Source organism: Anopheles marshallii, chromosome 2 (assembly GCF_943734725.1).
Source record: "Anopheles marshallii chromosome 2, idAnoMarsDA_429_01, whole genome shotgun sequence".
Taxonomy (NCBI): Eukaryota; Metazoa; Arthropoda; class Insecta; order Diptera; family Culicidae; genus Anopheles; species Anopheles marshallii.
Window position 1 is genome coordinate 44,596,878 of NC_071326.1, and position 27,361 is coordinate 44,624,238.

The window sequence follows — 27,361 nt, forward strand, 5'->3', positions numbered from 1 at the left end:
TCTTAGCGATTTATCCCCATTTTCTTAGCTAAATAAACTAATAGACGGTAACATTAAGCAAGCATAACGAAACGTACGATTGTTTGGAAGAAATGAATTCTTAGGCCTGGCCCTTAGTTACTGTGCTCGGGGAATTCACCGGAACGCGAGCAAAACATGTTTGAAGCGAATAAAAAATATAGATGAAAAGATGAGCTATCCATGCAAGAAACGGTTCGTGCTTTCTTTTATACGCGATTGTTAAAGCCGTACCTTCATATATCACCCACAACAATCGTTTTGTTTTTGCAAAGACCGGTGCCCTATCGCTTATTACCTATGTAGCCTACGAATATACCCCGATCTATCGGTATCAACACGTTCCATTTCATCCGCTTCAACAGACTTTCATGCCGTAACACAGTAAGAAAAGGAAAGATAAGAAAGAAAACGCTACTTTTTACTTCTTAAAACTAAAACCACTAGAATAATGTCCCGACTAAATAGTGTGCCATTCCAATCCGAATGTTCGGATACATTGCAACGGAAACTCCTCCTTTTCGAGGGCTGTAGCATTACTGCCGGTTCTTTGCATTTTCCCACCTAATATTCCACATTTCCCGACACGTTCCTTTGGAGCATTCTATCGTTTTGTTAGAACGAGATACGAGAACGAAAACAAAATACACCAATTAACCTACGATTAAAAACTGCCCGCTTGTCATATCGCTATAGCAAGCCAGGTATTAGTGCTAGTGTTGATGATCGATTAGTGGTGACTATGGCCTGTGTTGTCTAACAATCGAATGTATGCCGCGGCACTCACTTTGTGCCGCAAATAACATAAAATAGGGGAAAAAAAACAAACAAAAAGAAAACATTGCAATAAAAGAAAAACAAAACAAACTAACTGGAAGCATTGTATGATGCGGTGGATGTCGATGTTTAGTGGGTTGTGTTGATCTAGCAACGATGATTCTTTTTGGTATTAATTAACGGCATATGTGTATGACTGACTGGCATCATGGGCAGCATTCACAAACGCTAAGAGACTGCTAAGGAAAAGTGAAAACCGCAACGAACATAAATCCACACAACAAAGGCTTAACGTCCTACAGAACTGTGATGCATCGAATACAACATTGCTGCATGCATCTGCTACGCAAACAAATGTAAGCGAACAAGGGGTAACATGTTTAACTGTTTCATGAAATGGTTGTTTTTCGTCCTACATTTTACGCCCTACCGAGGTTTCTTTTTCGAAAAAATGAAACATTTATCCTACCAACGAACCTAACATGCTTTATGCTTTTATGTTCATGTGGGTTTGTTTTGTCTCTCTTAAATCTGTGTTGGTGTGATGTTATTTATGAAACAGTAACGTACTTGTTTTATAACTTGATTTCATTAGTTTAACTTTTTTGTTTACTATTTTAGACTCTTTTGATACCATTTTCTCTAGCTCATGCTTTATGTTCTTTCGTTAAAATTTTCTATACATGTGTGTGTGTATGTGTATGTGGTTCTGGTAAATGGATGCACACGTGAATTATGTGTGATTCTCTCCCTCTCTCCTTTGTGTTGTGTTGCTCATGTATGATTATATCGCTCGACGAACAATCGACGGACTCAATTTAACTAGTAAAAATAACAATTATGCAGCAGTGCATCCGCCATTTTTTGTTCTCCTATAGATGTAACTTGCAATAGTTTGTGTACGTGTATGCGAATGTGTGTGTGTGTTTGTGTTTGTGTGAACCACCCCATTTGGTTATAACCTAATCCTTTCCTTCATTACATTTCCGCTATCACAATGCGAAATCATTCCATTGATACATTTTTGCATTCTGCACTATGTTTGTTCCGTTTTTTTCCGCTCTTTCAACCACGTCTGGTTTATGATTTAATCGTTTCACGTTATCAACTTAGCTGTCAACAGTATTTTGGAACAATTTATGTCTACAGAAATGAACGAATTGGGTCCGCCTGCCCAGAACGTTGGGCCCTCTATTATGCGCGAATTAATATTAACAACAAAGTACAATGAAACGATGGACGTGTAACAATAAACAAACTCCTTTAAAAAAAAACACATTATCCCACAACAAAACGGTTCATTGCGAGCGTCTTCTGGTGATGCTGATGGCATACCGTGTTGTATGCCACCATGAATCCGTGGAGAACCCACCAACAAATCCTCCAACACTCGAACGGATGATTAATGCTAGTCACTTTACGCGATCTCGTAAAGCCCTCGTTACGCCTATGACGCCTCCTCTGTGATGTCGGGGCACGTAACTGAACGTGAACAGTATCTACTAGTTTGTCTTCCTTTCCGTTTTGCACACCACTATCACTATGACCCCTAGCTAACACTCGTCTTTTGCCTACTGGTTTTGTTGCTGCTGTCTAGCACACAATTATTCACCGTTTCAGATTGAAGGATGCGCTACGTACAGATGAATGTTCGCCTTAAATTCGTCGATCGCGGACTGTAGGCGACTTTTGGGCGGACTAGCGAAAGCTGCTAGGCTAGCAGCGGCGGCTGCTGTTGCTGCTGCTCCTGTTGCCGTTCGGCACCCCTATTGCGTCACGGTGGCGACGGACGCGGCAGACGTTTTGTTGGTGGCCGCAGCATTGGCCGCGGTCTGGCACGCCCGCTTCGTCTCCTCCTGGCTGATGCGCTCCTCTATTAGATACTGCGCCACGTTGATCGCGTTCGGCTGGCCGGTGATGGTGACGATTCGGTTGCGCGTGCCCGGCGCAAAGATGCCCTTCTTCGAAATCTGAATATTCGCGCCGGATATGTGCTGGATTTCGACCAAACTGCGCCCGGCCGGTCCTGATGATGGCGCGGATGCGCGGGACACACGCGTGCGAGAGAGCAGAAAAGAAAAGCAACACGGTTAGTACATTGATCGTTTGCAAATGAACAAAAGGTTGTTCTTGCTTTCGCTTTTTGTACACTTCCTTTCACGTGCAGTGACATTGTTCCATGCGCTTTCCGCATCATTCCTCATGCACATTGCACCGATGGAAAAACGTCACGCGCGGTATAAGTATGGCAATAGATATTTCCGAAAGCGTTGTATTAGTTTAGACCCCCAAACACCGGTTAGTATGCATTTTTGCTGTACAATTAGATTGGTTAGCGGATGTGGAAGAGACGTGAAGATATTGGTGTGAAGGTAACTGTGCTATTGCGCGATTTACTCTTATCAAACGCTGAAGTTTCGGTCATTTTTTCTGATGAGTTTTTGCAAGGTTTGTGAGAAAAAGTTTTCCAAACAGTGACACACCAGTTGTGAATCTATCATTTATTTGCAAAACGTGAAAAATTCACAAATTGGAGATTTTTGATAATGATTGATTTAAGAAAATGCTACATTCACCAATATGTATGATAAGCCATGGAGTTTTACAATGCTTGTCAGACAGAAGCCCCGATAAGAGTTTTAACTTCTACACTTCAACCCAGGGACTATTTAAAACCGAACACAACATTGTAAAAGGATTGATGGAGAAATGCTGCCAATATTGCCATCCCACGTACATCATAAGAACCTTCCCGAGTCGAATACATTTGATGCATGTAGGTCGTGCGGATTAGTTCGCAGTGCTAATAGAAATTTTTGAACTCATCTCAAACAAGAGTTGTGTCGAGCAAATCGATTGAGTATCAGCGCAGAATACGATTTTAATGTTTTTTGTTGATCTTTGAAGCGGTTTTTGTGGTTATTATTTGAAATTGTTCTTATTTCATGAAAGTATGTAGAATTACAGAATCGTCTAAACATATTCTTTTTATGTAAATCTACCATAATCTATTTCAATCTCTATATTATTAACATATCTCTTTCCACTAGTTTAAATTGCCGATCTTTTAGGAAAATATCCTTCAAAAAAGGTGCGTTCCTCCATTATTTGTGAGGCTAAGAGAACATTCATTTAAGCTATACTCCGCCGTCGGATATTCTAGTACAACGTGCAGCTATTTCTTGTCCGGATATTACCAATGACCATAAATGCAGATCTTCTATTAACGGCTATTAATTTCACATTTTGTTAACAACATGAACAAGGCATCGCCTTCAAATTGTCGGATGGAATAAGAAAGTTTCCAAATACTCTGAACAAAAAAAAGCGTTTTTCCAATTTGGCTTGGTTGGGCCAATCCAATAACAATATGCAAAAAATTGACGGATGTTTGATATGCCAGAATTATAGACGGCGAAGTGGCTTGATATCTGAAATAATTACACGAATCATTTTTAAAGGACTATGTTTTCACTGACGGGGATTTCAACGAATGGGATGAAATTTTTTTTCGTGAAGATCAGCTAGTTTTATAGCTAATGATACAACATTAACCGTATGGTAACGACCAGTCGTCTTTTGCTGCTGGAAATGGATAAAAAAATACCACACAATAATTTGCTCCATGCTTCGTACCCTTAGCGACTTTGCATTCATGATCAAGATCACCGCAATGAAACATTCACGCAGACAACATCTATTTGACATAGTAGACAGTATAGTAATATTTCCCTCACACAGTATGTTATTGTTAGCCGGATGAAAAGTGCGCAGTATGATGAAGCGTAAAAAAGGAAACATATATAACCGATAACACCAGGCAGGAGCAGGAAGAAAGGAAGGTATGAACAGAAAAGTAAAACAAAGACGTTATATTATTAAAAGTGTGTATATACTTGGGCAATGGGAGCGAAAAAAGCGGCCAGATTCGGTCCCGATCGATCGTCGCACAAATTGTCTGTCACACAATCGCTCTCGCACGCTTAGCAATCCGCTTGTCTGGCGGGTAACGTAACGGGTGGAATGTCTCCCCCCCCCGTAGCGCAGGGTTGTCGCAATGGCCATGGCAATGCCGTGCACTGGCGGACAGTGGGTAAAGCCGGTCGTCAAAATACGCATCGAAGCATCACAGTCCGCGTACAGTCATTGGTTTGTTTCAGTTTTTGTATGTCCCGTGACAGTCTCGGTTGAAGTTTCGTGTGTGTGTTCTACCTATTGCTTTGTACTATTGGCAACATTAGGCTTGGTTACGTTAGTCGGTTATAGTGCTATTTTTTCATTACAAGAGCTATCGCATTTGTCCCTTGAAAGGCATATATGAATCTTATCCAATAGATTAAAAATGGAACAATGGTGACACTAAATTACTACACACTAGCCTCTTAACATTCTATCACGCGTGTTACCGCGTACCAATGGGTGTAAAATATTTCAAAATGGAAGTATGGTTAAGAATATGGCAGATGTGAGAGAAACAAGAAGCTACACTCTATCCTACGCTAGGGAACAATGGCAAAAACAGATTGAAAAGAATATTTTATTCTTCACTTTTCGTTAAAACAACTAGTTTTTAGTGGACACCGTTGGTCTTATCACATGCACGGTGAGCTCTAAGGCACACGAACGGGTTACAATCCTTCCCAATGGAACGTTCTTTGTAGTGGAACTGTTTCGATAGCTAGGGTACGCAGAGACTCCTTTTTTGGGGCCACATCTCTCAAACCTCTGCCAGCTGCCTATTATAATCTATTATATGTTGGTGTATGTGTTTCTATGTATGCGTGTATGTCCTTTCTCTGGTCATTGGCTGGTCGGTTGGCAAGTGGTCTTAATAGTGATGATCAATAACGTTTTCGACCGAGCTCATGGGATATGCACATTGCAGAAATGGCGTGTATGTCGATTGCAGGTAGGGATTACCTGGAAGAGTAAACGTTTATTTGGTCAAATTGGTGGCGTTTTGGGGATGGCGTGTGTGGAGCATGCGCTCGTTTGATTTTTGCTTGCTGGCAACATGTTTGCTTAGTTGTTCGATTTTAATTTTTATACTTGTTTGAAGATGTATTTGGTTGCAGGATGGTACAAAAAAAAAGATGTTGTTATCTGCTGTTTAGCAATGATACGACGAATGATTGCTGAATTTGTTGTATCTTGTTCTTATTGTTTGTTGGTTTGTATGATTATAATATGAAAAATCTTGCGGTAATGAAACTACTTCGATACTGTTGGATCGTCGATGCAAAGATCGCCGGATACAAACTTTGCATTGATTTACACACGAGTACGATCCGTTCGGTGATTGTGATACGTGATTGTGAAGGATTGAGATGGACGATATGATGACGAGAAGTATGATTGCTGAAGATTGATTTAGATTTGTACACTTATTTACACATGGTAGATTGTAGGAATATTTCATCGGTTCATTTTGGGCGGTGCAGCATAATTATAGTTATGCATAATGATTTTCATTCTGTAGTTTTAGTGTCCACCTAACAAAACATTAAACAAACAAATACTTTGTTTGTTTTACTTTTTACCGTGTAAATGGCCAGGCTGTATATCTGAGACAAACAAACAACTGAGTCAACGGCAAATTGATTCAATTGCGGTAATTTCCCAACGCTTGATTTGTTATTTTCTATATCTTATGCCTAGTTTGAATTCTTCCTGAAGCTCGCACCATAATTAGGCTAATCCCTACTGCTTGATCAAAGTAATTCACAGGCAACATAGCCAAATTGTAACATTAAAGAGAAACAATTCTTACTAATTTTTAAGATGCGAACAAAATCAGATGGTTCTATAGTTTTCAAACATATTATGGTGATCAGAAACGGATGAATCTTTTAGTCATCGGAAGCTTTCACGAGCTGTCAAAAAACTTGTACGTTGCAGTTACACAAATCACACAAATATATGTTTAACAATAAAAGTTAAGTAGAAGTATTATCCCGTTTAAAAGCACTTAAACATGATTGACAATTCTTAGATGTTTCATACTTTTAATTGAATTTGACTTTATATCTTAATGTCTGTTTGTTGGACGTATGTTTAATACGTATCGGTAAAGCTAGGAAGTCAGTGGTCTTTTTTTGCTTAGTGAGTCCACGTGATCCACGACCTTCGGTATACTAAACCGAGTGAGGAAGCGCAACGCCATGGGAGTGTAACACAGATGATGTGATTAATATTTCACCGGTATGATTGAAGTGTAAAGTTCAAAATTTCTTTGAACACTGTCCAAACACTGTATTTCTCTACAGTGGTATGTTTGTATGTTGTACGTACGTACGTGTGGTAGTGGTACGATATTCTTGATGATTTTAAGATATTCACTGTTTGTAAAAGGAAAAAAAAAACATTGTATTGTATATTTACAACAAAAAATGTTTACTAAACGTACACAGCTGAGTTTACTACAATTTTGGTTGAGTCAAATATGACGTTTTAGTCTTAAAACAAGACTAATTAATCCATTCGCTAGTATTTACGATAAACGTGTGTTTAACAAAGCTACACACACACACAAATAGCGATAAGAATGAAACAATCCACGAAAGAGATGATCTTTCTTTCTTAAAGGTTAGTAATGATGGTTGACTAGTATGTTTTACTTTCGTTGCACGAAGATGAGCGAGATAATTGTGGTCAGTGACGTTCCTGGTGAAACTCCAGCATCCTTCAGCCGAAGCTTGGTGAGCGCGAGATGAAAGTGTGACAGGACAGAGCAGTGCCGTAGCGAAAAAACGATCAGAAAATAGTTCGCTACGATCATGGACGAAAGAAACGGCACACCTTTTGCGGGTGAAAATTTAATTACAAAAGAAAGGAGAAACGTAAACGTAGGAGACAGAGCGAAACTGGATGTGCAAATGAATAGGCAAGACGATCAAGATCCTTACAATGTTGATGGTTTTGTTAGGTTATGGGGGTTCTGGAGTGTGGTGCAAGATGGCGGTAAAGATGCATGTGGTGATGGTTTATGTTAAGAGAAAGCGCAAAACCATGCTGGCAGATAACAATGTGAATGGGGGGAGTGAAGGGGCGTGAATTTGAAACCACTCTTATCAAACATAACTTAGCGCTGTGTTTGTGTGGATGTGTGTAGATGTATTGAGTAATTGATAGAGTGTACATGTTTCAATGTGTTTATGAGTGTGATGATAATGGATGGGTTTTCTTTCGAAATGTTTTTCTTCGCTCTCCGTAGCCATTTATGTCCCATCCCACAACAAAAGTAAAAAAAACGCACACACACGCACACACGCAGTAACCAGCACTCGGCGTGATGTGGGGTAGTGATGGGAACTTACCGAGAATGGCACCCACGATCACTTCCGGGATTTCGACGTTCTTCTCCTTGCTTGTGGTCATCTCGGCCGGTGTCGGGCTCTTGCTGAGCGAACCGAGCGTCTGTGCGGCCGCGTTCAGGGCGCTCGGGTTGCCCAAACCGAACGCGTTGTTGTTGATCGAGATCGGTGTGGCTGCCTGTGTGCCCGGATGCCGGAACGGATCGAACGTGGTCGGATCGTAGCGATCGATGGTGGTGGTGCGGGGCGTCGCCGTGCCCGCTCCGTGAAGGAACGAATCGAGGTTGAGCTGACCGACGGCACCGTAGACGCCGGTGGCGGCCGATGCTGCAGCCGCTGCGGCCGCTGTCGACTGTTGCATTTCCGGCATGCCCAGGTAGCCGAGCGTGGTCGAGTGTGTACCATTCTGGAGACCGACACCGATGCCAAGGACGCCATACTTAGCCAGCACGGTGAGTGCGGCATGCACCTCAGCCGTAGCCGTGTCCGAGTAGCCGGACTGTCTCATGGCAGTCTGCAATACACGCATATGCGCATGGCAGAGAAGGAGAAGAAGAGAAAGAAAGGAGAAAACGGGAGGAAAGAAGAGAAATGGAAATTTTAAGTTAAATGTGGCAACTGGCATTTAAAACGTTTTGCGCACCGGGCACACCGTAACACTGAAGAAGGGAGTCACAAAAAAGAAGCTTGGATGGATGGGAGGGAACGTGGATAAACGGGATGTGTGTAAGCTTCGGTAAAGCTTTTAGCTTGAAGTTTTAACCAACTCAGAACGACATAAGAACACATCGTTTCCGGAGGAGAGTAACAAAAAGGTGGCCGTTTAGAAAATTATTTCTCAAGGAGCGTAGCGTTGTTCATGTAGGAACGAAACAAAGAAAATGCTCAGTCCTTATGGTTTGTATGTGTATGAGTAGAAGGAGATGAGTGAGTTAACACAACAAAATTAACCGCATAAAAAAAAACTAACATTTTGCCCGAATCTAACGAATGGGATCCGTTTTGAAAGAAAGATGGATGGAATGGGCTGCAAGATGCTCGATCTGTCGATGAGAGCCGAGGGTTCACAAAAATGTACATCTATACATTTCGTCAATAGAAAGTAAAACAAAAACACATATAGATAAACATCGTAGCAAGAGCCAGGCGGGATGTAATGTAATGATGCGATCTTATATATGTTGCTAGCAACGAGTATTTTAAATGGTGAACAGAAAGAGAGAGAGAGAGAGTGAAAGAGAGAACTTGCAAAAAGGCAAACTTGAAGAGGGAAAACTAAACAAAATGGCGCACACACATACAAAACAACATCAAGAACCGTGTCGCAGGATCGCAACAGGGGATGATATGCTTCACAGTGGACCGATGGGCAGATTGTGTGGTGAAAGGTGGTGGGCTTTCATGGGTGGTTGACCATCACATCACAAAAAAATGGACATCTTGAAAGGACTTGCCGAATGGTCGGAACAGTTAGGGACAGAGGATCGGTTGGAGGGTATTTCAAGGAAAAGAAGGGGGGTGGGGGAGGGGAAGGAGAGAAAAAAACCATAACAGAAAAAGAAAAAACGATGAACGTTTGATTCTACCTTAATATGATCAAGCAATTGTGTGATAGCTGTAGGATTAGTCTGTGGTGATGGTGCACCTAGGTTTAATGACAGATTGAGTCCGGTGCCGTTGACCAGCAAACCGGTGGCCGTCGCACTCGGCAGAGGCCCGCTGATGGCGGAGTTGAGTGAGGCGGTGCTGGAGCTGAAATTGGGATTCTGTGAGGCGGCGAATGGCGAACCAGTGGGGTTGAAGTTGGCCACCGGTCCGTTGATGTCTGCGTATGATACGTTCAAGCAGGTGCCGGATGAGGGATCTTCAACGATCTTGGCCAGGATCATCTTGCATGCAATCCGGTTGTTCTCCTTCTCGCCGATGATCGTGATGCAACGCTCCTGCAGCGTCAGCTCTTTCGGCTTCTGCGAGATCTGCACGTAGGAGCCGGACTCCTCCTTGATCTGTTTGATGTACGCACCGGCCTTACCGATGATCATGCCCGCGGTCGTGTTCGGCACCAGGATCTTGACCTGCTTGTCGCGCTCCTGGGCCTGCTTCGCGTCCGCCTCGGTCAGTGCTTTGGTAATGTCGGGTTTCTCACGGATCTTGTCAGTGATAAAATCGAGCACGGTCAGGATGCCCTCGACCGTGCCGCTAATGAGACAGATACGCTCGGTGGTTCCTTTGGAAAATGAAGAGAAGTGAGTACAACATGAGAGATAGAAGAGAGAGAGAGAGAGAGAGAGAGAGGGAGAGAAAGAGAGAAAAAAAGAGTTGATGAGCCTGAATGATGAATAAGTTCTTTTTACAAAATGGTTGAGCTTGTTTTTCGATTTGGCATGTACGGTACGGTGCGGAGAGAGCAAACCAGGGAAAGAACATTCAAACCACGAACACAGTGAGTCTTTTACACAATACTACACTATAGAAAGTGTCGGTGATTTTAAACCTGACCATGATAAAATGATCCAACCGGTTAATAATATAGGGCTCCAATAACAGCTATTCTGCAGATAATTTAATTGATCATGTACAATACCATGGGATATCGAAAAACTGTGTACAAGAATGACCGAGTCGTCAGTAAATTGAAATTACAAAATGGGTCCAGGGTAGATAATGCACTGATGGATATTATCACGCACGAAAACAACTGTTCCCGATTGGATGTTTTGGCAAAGATGGCTATCAAAAGATGGGCGAACAATGATTATGACAGTGCGGACGATTTTGACGCGTAAATTTATGTATGTTGCGTGTGTGCTGCGTTACGATGGGCGGAGGCATGTCAAGGTACATTTGATTCCGTGAAAGGATAGCTATTGCGCAATGTTATTTAACAAAAGAACACATCAATAACGGAAATAAATAGGCACAACAACACAACGCACATGACGAATGATCAAGTACAAGAATGTAGGGGTTTTGTTTCGCATAGTTGAATGATTTGTTTTGATAAAGAGTAATGTATTTTTTAAGGTTGCGTAAAGAGATGCGCAGATGCACATTTGAAGGAGGTTTAAATAAAAAGTATAATATTGAAATAAAAAAAAATATCAAAGAAAGATCTCTGCCAGTCAACAGACGCACCTTGTTCATTTAAATGCCAACAAAGCGTAAAAAGGGATACATTTTGTTCGACAAACTCAAAAGCATACTTCGAATCGTAATACGCGACATAGACATAGAAACGCAAAGAAAATATCACAGAGCACCGACACAGAAGGTAGCGGAAAAGAAAGCAAAGTCGATATACAGAGAGATGATGGCATCTGTGCCGGTAGCAACACTTACCGGGATAGAAGTCGTGTGATTTGGACATCTTCACCCGGGCACCGGCGTCCTTCTGTAGTGAGGCAATGGTTTCGCCACCCTTGCCGATGATGGCACCGGCCGCGACCGACGGTACCAGCGTTTTGAAATGATAGTTGTCCCCACCGCCATTGGTGGCTGTGGTTGTGGTGGCGTTGGTGGTTCCCGCGGCTAGAAAGAAAGAACAAGCGAAATGGACGATAAAACAAGCCGCATTCTAGGGAGTTGGGCGAAGTGGACGCACGCAAAAGAATGTTTTCATAAATTGTATAATAAGGCAAAGACTCATTTAACATACGCTTGAAGGTGTTTAGCTTTGGTGGGATTTTTAAGCCACATTTTCGTTAGATCTGTGCTTTAGCGATTGCTCCTACGTATAAGATGTTCCTACGCAAAACTCTTGTAATTTTAAAGCTATCATTATACAATGGTTTTATTGTTGATTTATGCAGAAGAGAACTGTCATATAGTAACACCTTTACTACCATCCCCGGTACTTCAATCTGATAATGTTGTGTCCTATGTTGTTCCTATTAAGTGAGCTGCGGGTTTTGGTAACAAAACCAAATAATGTTCACTTAAGAATGAGTTGTACCTTGCTCTGTGACAGCAAACCTCCAGCTCCCCAAACAAAACCAAGGTGGGTGGTGGCTGGAGTTTTGTTTGCGCTTTAATTCCACGTCTGAATGTCACGGTCAGGCCCCGATGACCACAGCACAAACCAAAGAACTAGTATGCAAATAATGACTCGCGCTCGTCAGCTGGTTGTCCACACTCTCCCTAGCTCCACACTAAACACCATTAGACATTCAATTTTAAATCGATAACAAAAAAACAAAAAACTTCGAGTAGCACAACTTTTAAAAAAACCGGAAACAATATTTAAATCACACCACTTGGCGGCCAGTGTTTCACTACTTCATCCGAATGGGTTGCGTTGAAGCAAAGACATAAAACCCCACTCACCTACTCATTCTGCTCCCTATCGGGCGAACCGCGAAAGAGACTGGAGAGCCATCAAAGATTGCGGAATTGTCAATTACCGATGCCACCCGTAAATGGTGGCACGATAAGTGTACCGGTTTCGCTGCGCCAAACTGGCCCATTGCGCAATTAAGTACGGATGGAGTGAGGAGCTGTGTGAACTGTTACACGGTTTCACTTTCACGACTCTTCTCACTTTCGTTTGATGAATTGCAGTTGGCGGGGTGTGTGGCAACCAAAGTGGGGCAAAGACGATGAGATACGTAGAGATTGATAGCTGACACAGTGAGTGTTGGCGAGTGAGGAATGTTTTGCTCTTTCATCGTATCTTTTCCTTTGTGAATAACGCACAGACTATAGAGATTGGGACAGGTTGCACAATAGATAATGATGTTAGACTACTTAGGAACGAAAAATGTGGTGTTTTGGCTGGTGGCAGCATAGAAAATTATTCGAATATTGTTGACTCAAATCGTTGACCAACTGAAAGCTTCTGTTAAAATGATCTCGACAAAAAAAAAAAATAAATAGTGTTCGATCACGGCAACATACAATTGCAATTAGGTCAATATGTTTGTTTTAATAATTGCTTCTTCAACTTTAACAAGCCTTAACTTTGTTTGGATAATTCGGATTTTGGGCATTATGACTAAACAGAAAGTCATCGAATTGAGTCACAGATTCACACGAGTATGAAAGGGAAAAGGTGCCGGTTTTCAGTATAAAACAAAATTCAGATTTTTGTCAAACGTTCGAGAACTATAATTGGTTGGTTTGTAATAAACGAAGCTTTACACAAAGTTCGGAAAATTGGAGTTATTGAATAAATTATTACATGAATTATAATTGTCATTAATTATAATGCACAGTATAACAATACTTGAAATAAATATAGTTCAACCCTTGTGCTATAATAAACGATATGGTAACTTGCTGATGGGTGAAAAGTTTCTAGTGTTTCAGTTGAATTTTTAATCCATCCACTTCAACTTGAAACTCCGAATCATTCCAAAGAATAACTGTAGCTACAAACGAACACACGGAATGAAAAGTTTAACCCACAAAAAAACACTACAACTAGCTTCCACCCCATTAAAAAAAGTTGCAGTGGGGATCGTGCTCTATCAACGAGTTGCTTCAATCTGCATGATGCACCTTTCCTGCCTAACTTCAGTGCATGTTGAAAGCAGTAGCGCTCAGAGTGCTTTATTTGTATCCCGCTTCGCAGCATAGAGCTGAATGTGTAGTGAATATGCTTCATTTGGTGCTAGCTCATTCGGGGTTTGTTTTTTTTTTCATTAGCACACGTTTCGGATTTTTATCCGAGTAAAAATCCCAGTCACGGTGAGCACTACTGGCCAGCAGGGATGGCTCATCATGACCAGCAGACAATAAAAGTTAATTGTGTTGTGTCCCTTGCGGACGGGCTGCTCCTGCTCCACTCCAGTGCAAGAACTATAGTGCCGGTTGGGAGGGGTTTAACGATAGATATCGCCCGGGTAGAACATGTTGCCCGGTTTCGTGAAACATTATCTAACCTACTTTCCGACCATCTGGTTCCGGCAGGAGGCAAAAAAACACAATTCCACCCAAAAGCGGTCGATGTCACGTACGGTAACTAAAGTTATCCTTCCGGGAGGATTCAGGCATTTGCGGCGAAACAATGCTACTAACTCAGTTCGTTTTTATTCTTCATTTGCAATGAACGCAACACATAGAAAAACGTGGCACTAGATACACATTACGGTGAAAGGGAAAACTTTCGCTTTAGCAGCGTTCTGCTAGACCGGATAGCTTTAAATGAGTAATAATGAAGTACAGTCACATGAAATAGACCTTTTAGAAATCTACTGACAATCTTTGGTAGCAAAATAAGAAGGAAGTAGCGCAACATGATATATAACTATATATAATTTGTTTTCTGTTGAATTTTATAACTTTGAACGTAGCTAAAGCAAGTACATCTGCTAACAGTTGATTATATTGCTTTCGCGAAAAATTCTGTTTGTAGTAAATAAAAAATCGATTATTGTTTCAATAATACGCCTACAAAAAGCTGGCGAACCATGCCACATCCCAAAGGTTTCTTACGATAAAGAAAAGGAAACAACTTCATCGTGTGTTCAGTCTATTAAACGAACATTCATTTTAATCAACATAAATAAGAAAAACCGAGTGGAAACACAATACCATATATCATGAAGTAATGAAGAACGGCGAATTCAGAATTCTCTTTCCCTTTCCATCCCGAGCAACACCCTTGAGCATCATCGTCTTAACTGATTGTAATGACCATAATGCTTACCCTAACGTCACCTGCCTGATGGTGTGGATACGATTGGAGAAGCAGGGAGCACCAAATTATCCCTTGCACGATGACATATCCAAGACGCAACCGGTTGCTAATGATAGTTTGCTTTCGAATACAACCCCGGTTGTGTGGTGATTGCGGTAGTGGTAGGAAGCTGTGGGACAGGATTGCGACAATCGGCATGTGACTGTTTCTCGGTCAGGGTCAGAGCGATGGCAAACAAGCGCTAGAGCCCGTTAAACCCATTCTAACCTACTAGCCCACTGTCTTGAACCAAACGCAATCGAACTGTCAACAGGCGCAAAAGATTGGAGTTGAAGTACATCAAGTTGGATTTGTGTATAACTTATAACGTATAACGTATAACGTGTATAACGTGTATAATAGAAAAGCATTACAAGAAATAACAGTTGCTTGTGTTGCTTGCTACATTATCTCAAACAGTTTAAAGTTCCCCCGTGTTGCAGGCCAAACACAACACGCTTTGTGATGCTGTTAGCTGCATTCATTAGAGCTGTATTTTTATGACCGTTTACAATTCCCCACTTTGTGCGCGACGCAACGGTCGGCGATGATGATATTGGTGTGACATTTCAGTGTCCCCTGATGTCAACGAGATGCGTCGTCGGTGCTTCGACGGGGTTTGTCGCTGTTCGGACTTTAATTCGATTGAATAATGAAATGAACAGCCGAATGCGTTCGTTTGTTCGGTTTCTCTGTGCGATTGTTTGTTTTAAGCGGGCGTTTGTACGAAGATGTACGAACGGTAGGTACACATGTTGGTGACACACTATTTTTAAACCGAGCAGTGGCCGACTGCTGCATCCCCGCAGTGACCTGAGTTGCTGCGCTACTTTGCGATTGTGACCGCTACTAACCAAATCATGCATCTCGGTGAAGATGGGACGTGACCGAACCGAAAATCGGCATTCCGTCCAAGGTGGCCGCAGAGAGGAGCACAAGCAAAAAAAAAAAACAACAACCAAACCACCGAATCGATGAAAGATCCACTAGGCACGAAACAGCAGCCAGCGACACACAGAAACACTGTTCGCTAATAAAATTTGAATAAAACTTTCGAATCAAGTCCAAGGTCTCGGTGGATATGGCCGTGAGCGACGACCGGGCGTTGATTGCGTCAACGTTCGTTAGGGCCGATTGAAATACCGTCAGTAAAAAAAAATCGTGATCAAGCATAAAGCCAGACTAGCCGTTGCATTGTTAGTGGTGCAATTCTGGTGGCTGATCGTGGTCGTGTTTGCTGCACTTTTAATGACGACGAACCGAGCGTTCCACCTAAAAGCTTATCCACGACACGTGCGCAGCGTTTAATGACATTTCTAGCAGAACGCAGCTGCTAATCAGTATGCCCGAAGGGACGCGTTTTCATGCACTGAAGATATAAAAGTGTGGGCGCATTTGTGTTTCTCTGACTAGTAAATGTTAAATAAACTATAGATTATTTTGTAGAATAATAATTTGTAAGTACCATAGGCGTGTTTTATGCAAATGGTTGTTGTGAAACAACGATTAAAATAGTAATGAAATACTATTTTAGGCCGGAATAAAACGACTGATTAAGTTTACATTTTTAATTACAAATGCAAAGTTTGTATAAGGCAATAACGCGGAACACGCTGCCAAATGTTTAACATAAAATATGCTCACCATCACAAATCTGCTGCAAAACTCGCGGATCGAGTTCATACGCTTAATGGAACCAAATAAGCAGTCAATAACCGTGCCGAAGCGTAGTATACAGTGCAATAAACGTTATGAAGAGATAAAACCTCCATGTAATCGTATCCGTAAGGTACAGTTGGTGTTTGTTTTGGTTACTTGCCCCACAACATTACAAGCCGATAAATATTACACCATCGATTCTGGGTTAAGTGCCACTGTCAACCTCACACCATAGCGCGTTACCTTCGTGTGGCGACATTGCCGAAAGCACTTGGATTTCGTGGTCATAAATGAATTCAACGTTTTCAAATGGTTTGAAACTGTGGATCATCCATTTCCGTATCCGGTATTGCATAGGGAGGAAGCCTGTGCAGGGAGATGAGTTCGAAGCGCGACAATAAAAATTACACCCTCTGTCAGAAGTAATCAGAAAGTTCTGCCTTTTAGCAATTGTTCTCGTGATTGTTCTCGCGTGGAAGTTGCATGTGTGAAGGTACGTGGCGTTGATAGTATCGCTTTTGGGGGTGGTGGGATTATGTAAGGTGAGCAGCCACAGCATCAAGCCGGGTGCAATAAAAACCCATTGCGAGCATGATTGAGACAGTTGCGGACGGTTCGATGGAGTCGAGTTCAACCGACCGAATATCCGACGATTATGATTATTATTGTGGGCAACCAGGCAGGACGCGAGGAAGGGCGATATCGAAAGCATGAGTCTCTGTGCAGGGTAGAATGATGCTGGTGCTGGAAGCAGCAATTCGACCGAGTTTGGAAAATGATTGCCATTACGAGCTGAAAGTATGTGATTGTGGCTTTAACACGTTGATTTGCAACAATCGCTCACAGACAGTTTATTATCGTTTGTGTTTGTCCTTATACTTATCCTTCCGAGTTTTATTACCACCCTGCACGGGGGTGGGGGGGAGGGGGGGGGGTGTAAGGAAGACGAAACTTTTTCTCTGTACTAGAAATTATTGCAGGAGACAAAAGGGAAACGGTTCCCTCGTGAGCTGATCTGAAACTATTTTTGCGCCATCAAAATAGTGTTGGTGGCAAAAGTTTTTTAACGAAGAAACTTTTCCAACTGATGGGAAAGATAGTTTTGCATTGGGAGCAGCTTGACTGTATGGTAGCCAATTAACAGTAAATATTGTACCAAGATAACCAAGTAACACATTTCGAAAAGGCCAATCAAGCACCCGAAACATGTCCATCGAACACAATTATGACGATGACGATGGCCCAGTGACGTGACACAATGCGTGGTTGGAAAGTAAGAAAACCCAACAAAGCGTCTCTTGAACGTCTTACTCACCAACGAACGTTGCAGGCAAAGTGTCGGGCCAGTGTCTCGTGAGTGTTTATGTTTCGATCTCTCAATAATATGTGGCCAGCATTGATCGTACCAACGATACAGCAAATATCTTGTAAAAGATGATGTTGCTGCAGGTATACAGTTAGCAATACGGGAAAATAAAAGTCAATTGCTAGCTCAATTGGGCTAGGCAAAATCACAAAATAGGCCACATTGGTGGCAGTGATGCTCGACATACTTAGAGTAATAAGCATTTGGCTAACTGTAACGAAAAATCTTAGTGGTGTGCTGCAGAATAGATGAGCTACTTTGCGACACAGTTATAATTAATTGAACTAAATAATATATAGTACTTATTATTTGAACTTTTGCAGCAGGAATGAAACATCAAAATAATATTTATTTACTAAATAGCAGGTATTTTATCACTCTTTAGAAGATGGAATATTTTTCTATTGTGTAAAATATTTTATTACTATTGCAAGAGGGCACTTATGAAATATAGCAATTAAAAATTTGAATGAATAGATAAAAGGGATTTTTTTTATATTTTTTTTATTCATTACTCAATGTTTTAATAAGACATTCGATAAGGCGATTGGAATCGCCTAAAAACATATGTAACAAAAAAAAAGCATTTCCATAAAAGTGTCAAACTTAAAATTATTACTACAACTTGTTTGAATACAACAGTTTAAATTCGATGCTTTTTTCAACCGAGTTTTGTCATTTTTATCGAAATAAGTTGGACGCCCATAAGAATGAAATAAGTTGGACGCCCATTTTTCGAAATAAGACGCCTAGCAAACTAAAAAGACCCAAATATGTTCCATTATGGGAATCTCTTAGTTTTATCTATTTGTTTTGAAAACTGTCTTTGATAAACATATAGTCACTATACTGTATTTTCTATATGCAATAGAATTCCTAATGCAATGTTAAAATACTCATAAAAATTAAATCTGTTTATGTGAGGTGCCATAAAAAGCGTCGTACTTTAACCACGGCCAAATCTTGCCTAAACGATTCATTTCAACCGGAACAAGCGTCTTCTGAATGCTGTTGGCACGGTGCAAAAAAATGAAATGCACATTCGCAATTTGCACCACACGGCGAAAAGAACAAGTTGGCACGTGGGAAACAGTCTTAATGCTGTCGCGTTTTTATGGATTCGAGTTCTTTTTATGCATTCTTTCTTTTTATAAGCATTTTTCATGTTTTCTAACGACAACTCCAACCCACCGCTGGTACGGAAACATTTTGGGACCGCAGGTGAGGTGCTGATGCTGACTTCAATTTCGTTTGCCTGATGGCTTCATCACGAGAGATTTAACTTCAATGCGCGTACCAGCGTACGCCTCCGATCGTCTCCGTTGTACGCTGCGCGGCGTGTGAAGATTACTGCGGAGCACAAACCGGCATCGAGAAATGTTTTGGCAGTACCGAAAACGCGTAAGAGCGGTACAGAGTTTTTTTTCTTCTTTATGCGCTCGTAAATGTGACTGGCTGGGCGCGTTATTATTACTTTTATTGCACACACCGTGGGTGAGGTGTGCTGTGTAAGTGAGTGAAATCATGCAGGGCAGATGGTGGGCGCTGCCCTCCCTTTTTTCCCTCATTCTACCCATCCCGGACAGCTTTCCCTTAGGGATGGGAGTTGGTCTACGTGGTACCCCAAAAACGAGGTGAAGAAAAATCTGATTTTATGCTCACTGGTCATGGCGATGATGTTGATGATGATGACGATGGTGGCGGTGGTACTGGCGCTATGAGTAAGCTGAGGTCAGAATTGGGTGTTTTTGGGGGGAATTATTTTTAGATCGCACTGTTGGGCATTTCGTACCGTCTGTAAAGAAATGGCAGGTAGAGAGGTTGAGGAAGTCGATCGTTCTCGTCCTGTGGTTATGAGTGTCCGGTAATTGTAAACGCCGTCCGCAGTGACGGTCATAATGTGTCTGTGCTGACCACAGTGATGATGATGAGCTTGGTTTGGCTTTGCATGGATAGGTCTGATTTAAACATGTGACATGTAATTATGATGTTTGCTGTTGTGCATTTAGAAAGAATGCAATATTCTTTGTGCAACTAAACGAACCTAAATTTAACATTTTTTAAAATCACGCTTCTGTTTCAGTACACAGCGCAATCAAGTTTCTTATAATTAATAGCTCCCATAAAAACAACCCACCCACATAAAGTACAGCATTTATGAGCAACTAACAGGCTTAAACGGGTTTAATGGATGGAGAAACGAAAGGAACATTTATCAAGAGGGTTTCCCGGCTCTGTTTCTCCGGTGTGGTACTGTAGTGTGAAATTATGAACACACATCCGAGCAATTTCCCACATTAACGCACCCATTAAACGCAGCGAATGTTGCCCTTGTGGCGTCAAGAGCATCGAACGATACGGAGAGAAATTAAGTATGTTTAATACAACTTTTTTCCATACTAAAGTCTTAAAACCTCTCTCCTCTCATTATTATCATGCGGAATGTGCGGGTGGGGTGTCGAACAACTTGACAGAATCGTTTCAATATTTTGGGATCAGCAAAGGGTTAGGCATATGTGCCGGCGCGATCACCCTACTAGTGAACGATCGGGAACGAACCCCTCTGCGATCGGGAAACATAAAGTGAAAATGTTTGGATGATCTGTTGCGCTCTATTGCGCAGTTCGTTCAAGTTTCCAGATGCCCATGGGATGCAAAGTGATCCAAACACTTTCCGATCGGTTCTGTTCCGTTGTGGAAGAACCGAGGGTAGTGTTGCTAGTGTTTTTTTCAATAATCAAGGTAGGTGGTGAATGAATTCAAGAACCCGTTTGATGGATGGATTTCATAAAGAGGATGAGAGGTTAATGTGAGGTCTTGCAGTAAAGTATCGTAAAATGAGCCTCTCTTTCTCTTACTGTACACTCCCTTCTGCTCATCCTGTGTGTTTTTTGAATCCACGAAATGGATGTTAATTGAAATCACATGTTTTCTTTTAGTTTGATGATTGTATTTGGCTGCTACGGCATGCTAACCTGAATATAAAGGATGAAGCAAAACTTTTATCATATTAACAACATTTAAACTAAATGGCTCGCCTCTAAACGGGACACTTAAATTCCAATTTGGTTTGCAATTTCTGCAAAACAGATAAAACAGGATCTCGTTTGTACCGTACATTTATTTCCTCTTGACCTTTCAGAAGCGTCAAAGAGTTGCTAGAATCGATACCCTGGTGACTCTTTACCCTGGTGGCCCATTAGAACACCTTCAGCGGATCAGTAAAACCATATGCCGCATGTGATGCTCTTAACCACACTCACAGCCACGGTGAGCGCACTCCAAGAATCGCCACTAACAAGATGACGTTTTATGAGCCACTTCCGGTGTACTCTGATCTTCCCATGGGGATGGTCGGAAGGACAAATCTCAACCCCGGTTTATTGCCGTACGCAATGGTGGAGATCCCGGCATTTTATGACACCTCCATCAGAAGGTAGAACATGGCTTCTACGGTCAAAAACACTGCATGGAAGATGAAATTCCCTGGGGGTCAGTTTTGGACATTTGCAAGATTGGACACGTGTTGGAGTATTTTTGCTTCGGTACAATCGGGATGGACCGTAAACATTTCCTTAAAGGTAACATTGCGTAGCGCAGATTCCCAATTTCCAAGCAGCGAGTAGGTGTCACCCGAGTGTGGGACACATATGCACCCTCAACTACACGCACACAGTTGAACATTCGTTCTCATCACCACTCACCATAGAAGCCGCCGAGACTAATGATATGAAAATATTTACACATCATCAGAAGTGGATTCCCCTCCACGGAGGGAGTTTTGCTTCGTTTGGTTAGTTGCTTCCCGGGTCATTCGCCGACAGAAAGGTAACTTTCTTTTAGGAAAGGAAGCAATACAGACCGAAAAAAAACATGAAAGTAAAGGCGCCTTTTCGCCGAACATTTCGCCAAAAACCTGGCGTCTTTCCCGGCTGCGGCACGTCAGGGCAATTCACACTAATTAGTCTTCAAGTAGGATGTGTGTGTCAAGCTCGATGATGGCTGCGTGTACTGTTTTTCTTTTGATGGATCGCAATTTAGAGATTACATTTGGTGACGCCCGCAGCAAACAAGTTCGTTTGGCAAGTTTGGATCCATTATCATACAATTGTATGGGTTTGGGGTACGTTTGATAGTAGCATGATAATATCGCAAGTGAGCTAGGATATAGAGCCAAATGCGATACTGATGGATTGACAACTCCATATGAATGTATCATCGATATCAGTTCTGCGACTGTGAGTAACGTACTGCAATAATATAAATTATAAGACTGGGAGTTTATATTGTGTTTTGATGTTATCGTTTGAATGGAATATATTCTGTGGAATATATTTCATGGTAAGTGTGACTATATGAGGTAAAATTATGTATAGAAATAGAAATATAAAAATGGCAGTGCTGAGCAAGTAGATCGCTCAGTTTAACCTAATATACTTGAAGCACTTATTCCCTTCTTATCGTTTAAGTATCAACAGTATGGGGAAAAGTAATTAATTATCAAATTACGTATGACATCCTTTTCTGGCTCTTTTCTGACACTACAACACTTCTAAGATCTGGGCCTGCTAACGTTAGAAACAATGGTTCGGTCCTATAGTGTGGAGCCGAGCACCACTACCGTTATACTACTGGGACACCCACATTAAAATGGGCAAACACACTAATCAGAATACTGACATATTTACCAAGATATATATCCCATAGTCTCAAACGGAAGGTCGAAAGGTAAATTGCCGGTAACTAAATGCCATGCCGTTGCTAAATGCCATGCCGATGAGTCCGCTCATCAATGCACCAGCCTACCAATTGCTATGCTACACTCCAGGTGAGTGAAAAATTATGGTCGCATAAAAATCACCATTCAACTTCCTGTATCGCTCCCCGCTTTTTTTTATATGCAAAATTCTCGTGTTTCAGAAGTAAATTTATCACTACTCTCGAAGGCCAGCACACGGTAGGGTAAACGGTGTGTACAAATTTCCGGTATCACTGTAGCCTTCTCATTCCGCACCTTCGACGCAAAGGAATCACTTCATCATGCAGGCTTGCACGAATATGCTTGTGTAGCATGTTCTCAAGCACTTCCTCGACGTTATCGCACCCGCAACACGAGACAAACACGAAGAAAGTACACCTTTTGCTCATCGAGCCAGAAGCAGGACGGAAGTGCGCTCTAGCGGAAAGCTTCCGACACAATGGAAGCACTAAATGAAGGCGTACGGTTTGGGGATCGGTATCCCACAGGAAAGCCGTCCTGTTTTCTTCGTCATGGGCTCACTCATTGATCCGTTTCCTAGACCGTTCCGTTTTCAGCCAGCAAGTCGTGCCGGTGGGCAGTACCTGTACCTTCGAGTTTTTCTATTCTCGATTCACCGTTGTGCTTCGTCGAAGCAGCGTGCTAGGTGTGATTGGTGCTGGAGCGAAATAAGGAGGCTTAACGGTGGAAGAACTTCGGCTCGTCCACTTCAAGCAGCTAGGGTGAGTTAACATCTATTCTGGTTTGAGTACCGCCCGACGTTTCGTCCGACACATCCCCAGCCAGTGGAACAATCGCAAACTCCGAAACGCAGGAAGTGATTAGAACTGGCCGTACTGGCGGAAGTCTTCCACGGGATGGATGACTGTTGAGATGGGCTTCCTGCAGCTTCTTCCGCCCATTGCAAGTATGGCACGACCTACTCGTCAGCAGAAAATAGCAAAACCACCAACCAACAAACCAGCGAATTCCGACGGGGCCTATGTTGGCGGTTGATTCAGTGGAATGGTTGCGAGAGGGTTCTGTGTCTATTTTTAAGTCTCTTCGAGCAAACGGATGGGCAGGTTAGAGGCAGGGTTTGCCGTGCTGGGAGTTGTACGTATGTCGACGATTCCTACGCAGAAGAAGTTGAGGCACGGATGGAAAATGTGTCGTGAAAGAATGAAACCACCCTTGAGATACGCCCGCGCCTCGCTTGTTTCGGCTGTGCAAAGGGAGTTGATTCTTAGCGGTGACTCCGACAGGTATAGGTGAAAGGCATCGTCAAACCGTCAGTATTTTGCGATACAATGTAAAGCACCGAGGTATAGATGGATATGGGTGGTATTAGATCAAATTGTTTTTCACACTACCTCAATGGATATAACCTTCCCGTAGCCAGGTTTCTTTACTCGCGATGCCTTTGTGGAAATGCCTTACTGGAATGTTGGAACCAATGTGTAGTTTTTTTTAAATTAAATTTCTTTTCAAAGCAATCATCGGATCAGCGCACACAAAACAGAATTCCGAATAAAGGCAAACAGTTTTTTGAAGTTATAGATTTCTTCGTACATGTAGGTAAACTGGAGACGGTAAGCTCTTTTGAAGAGGATCTTGGTTTCCTTCAAATAAAACACCATTTCGCCACAAGATGGAGCCACCAGTAACGGTGCACAGTGCTTCATTAAGCATCCTATTTATCAACATTTGTCGCACACCAAGGCTCTCCCTGCCGTCATTGCGGGCAGGACTATTTTTATCGATTCATTGGCAATTGGTAAGGCACATTGCTTTTGATTTGCCTACATAAATCAACACAACGCACAAACCGAAACCGACGGAAATACCTCAACGAAGCTGCCCGATTTGAATAAACAAAGCACGGTGCACTGGGATTGCTCTTTGCTGCGTGATAGATGGGCACCCCAAGATACTGTAATTTGTTATCGTTTACAGCATTCGAAATGAAAATATGCTCATTAATTTATGTGTGTTGCAATAGGGCGGAGCACGCCGGTCAGGGGAAGAAGAGGATTGCTCCGGTTAAGTGCATCGTTAACCTAACCTAGTAAACTATTTTAACCCAACGTTGCGCGTGTTTGTAAGCTCGACTGTTTGATGTTTTCTGCGTTGATTATAAAAAATGAAGGTTCTACTTCCACTTTTTAGCTAATTTATATAAGCAAACAATAAACACAATATTTCGATAGTTGTGCGATCAAATTCCCTGTTCTGTAGTCGATAGCACTAACATACGCAAGCAAAATAAATGTTTTTCTATTATCTGAAGCGTTCCTGTAATCCTGCAATCATTTCTTTCTTCTCTTTGTACAAAACGGGCGGCTCATGAATGGTTGATGATTCAATTTCTCCGTTATCGGTAAGAGAGTTGTACATATTTCATATGAGCACAGTAGAACTACACGTTCGATATTTTTGCAAGCAATTTTAGTTCTATGTGGAGATATATCTTGTTGTTGTTTATTGTTTTTTAGAGATTTTGAGCTGGGCAGCTTCATTCGCCTCTGGAGATATATCTTTATGTTATGTATAGAGGGATTTGCTTGATTCTTACGATTTCTGCTAAACTCGTTTTTATAGTTTGCAAAATTTGGATATACTTTACGATATACTTCAATAAATTGTAGTCTCATAGTGTGAAAATATTAGTTGCTGGCAAACAAATATATCATGCAATGAATTATAGTGAAAAGCAATAAACTCCAATTTAAAAGCATTAATTCAACCAATACACCGTAAATTATTGCGCAAAATGAACACATTAGACGTACGTTTTTTTTTCCTGTGTGAACCATTCATTCATCATAAAAACCCATAAGCATAGTACTGTGTTCTCGTTGATACAAATGCAATAAATGGCACCGTTAATGGGAATCAATTATCAATCGCCGATTGAGTTGGCACGTGCACTTACAAACTGGTTCGATGGACCGTACATGATATAATGGATGTGCCGCACAAATCGCTGTCAAGGCGGACGAGAGCATGGAACCGTTGCAGCGTTACAGTGGCCAACCATCGATACCGAACATTGGGGGCAAGGCCACGAAGTGGAAAACCTCCTGCTTGGCCGATGCTCTTGGACATTCAGAAAGGAGTACAATTCTAAATGAACCATACACCGGGCAGTTTTCATTCGGAAGCGACCTTCACGGACGAACGACACCAGTTTTGCTTGTAGGTATGTTGCAGTTACAAGTTACTGTCCACAAGGAAAAGCCACAACTTTAGAACCGTGTGACAAAAGGTGCTAAAACGTTGCATGGCCGCGACCGCAGGTACAGTCTAACGATCGCAATGGCTTCCACTGCAAAATTACTGCAGCATATGTGGAGCGGAAAAGAAAGAAAACGTGAGCCATTTTTAGCACGTTATTTACTTAGAACAGATTTACACTTCATGGCACATGGATACAGTTTTGCTCCTTGCAAACAGTAGTATGCGGTACAGAATGCCATAATAATTCCATCTGACTCTTTCTCTTAAGTCGTTTTTTTCTTCTTTATCTAACATAGCCAATCTCCAACTAAGAGCTTGTGCCCCAATAGAAATAGTTGTTAAATTTCGCTCTTCTTCTGTAAATGATGCAATACTAAACTATTCAGCAGCCATCACACACCGTCTTGTAAGGTGCTGCGCCTAATTGAAACAAATGGGTCAGTGATAAAAGCGCACGAATTTTCACCTGCCTGTTACACGCATACGCGATGATCGCGGTAACATGAAAAAAGCACACAACACAACACACGCCCGGCAATTAGTAGCTGGTCGCAGTTCATCGAGCATCGCCACTTTCAGTGCGCTTCAATGAAGGGCGCGTACGAGAAAGTGTTACGGTATGGTACGGAAACGAGAGCACGAGAGCGAGAGCGTTTTATTTAGTTTGGGCCACGAAAATGCGTACCAAGGCCAAGACATTGCCGCGTTTCACTCCGTACGGATGGAGGGAGGGGAGGATAGGGGGCGTGCCGCCCTGTGCGCTTAACCTTCTCGTGTGCCGGGTCGAGGAGTGGCATGCTTGTGGGTCTTTACTGGTTTCGCAGCACATACTTGCCTGTTTCTTAGATTTTTTTTTCTTCGGTTAGGTCTTTGGTGACTGATGGGTATGGGTTGAAATTCTTTTGTAAGTGGTTTGACTTTTTAAATACCAAGTTACTCGTTTGCTCAACTACAGTAAATGATATCAGTGGATTAAAGCCGATTTCGAAAAAAAACTATTATTTCGATCGCTCATAAAGTCCACTTAAGCAAAAACAGTTTAAATCACATTCAAAATTGTCTAAACTTTAGTTTTAAAATAAGTTCGCCAATAGTCCATTAAAAATTACGTTGGTCGCATTGTCCAAAGGGTAGTTGATAGACAATTAGGGACATTCGTAAAGACTGACAACACTTGGTGACAAGCTGAAAAATCGAGTGTTTCGATCATTCGAGCCAATTTCGATGCGTAATTGTGCTACACGCTATCCTCAAACTTTTGATCATCAATCACGCGCCGGCAACACTAAATATCGGAATACAGAGTAAAGCAAGCTAATCGTCAATTTATGGGCTTGATCTCGACCTTTGATATGTGTTTGTGTCGAGAGGGTAGGGAATTTGTTCCACTTGTCGTACGAATTGAGGTCTTCAAAAAACAGTACACAGGGTATTGCAAAAACGGAAAGAGAAAGAGAGAGAGAAAGAGATCTATGACTATATTGTGACCAGGCGAGCAGATACACGTGAGTTTTGTCATCTTGCAGTGCAAAATTGTCTGCTGCTACTGTTGCTTTTCATAAGAGGTCTATCTC

The 27,361-nt window shown here is 41.9% G+C and overlaps 1 protein-coding gene across 1 annotated transcript in view; it reads right to left on the minus strand.

The window, feature by feature from the left end:
* Positions 1 to 2,561: 2,561 nt before the first annotated feature.
* Positions 2,562 to 27,361, minus strand: part of LOC128709307 (RNA-binding protein Pasilla) — a 33,069-nt gene continuing 8,269 nt past the window's right edge. Inside the window, exons 3-6 of the mRNA XM_053804293.1 lie at positions 11,448 to 11,636; positions 9,695 to 10,335; positions 8,112 to 8,622; positions 2,562 to 2,821 (exon numbers count right to left, since the gene is read on the minus strand). Of these exons, the coding sequence (XP_053660268.1) occupies positions 2,562 to 2,821; positions 8,112 to 8,622; positions 9,695 to 10,335; positions 11,448 to 11,636 (1,601 nt within the window). The remainder of the gene's footprint in view (positions 2,822 to 8,111; positions 8,623 to 9,694; positions 10,336 to 11,447; positions 11,637 to 27,361) is intronic.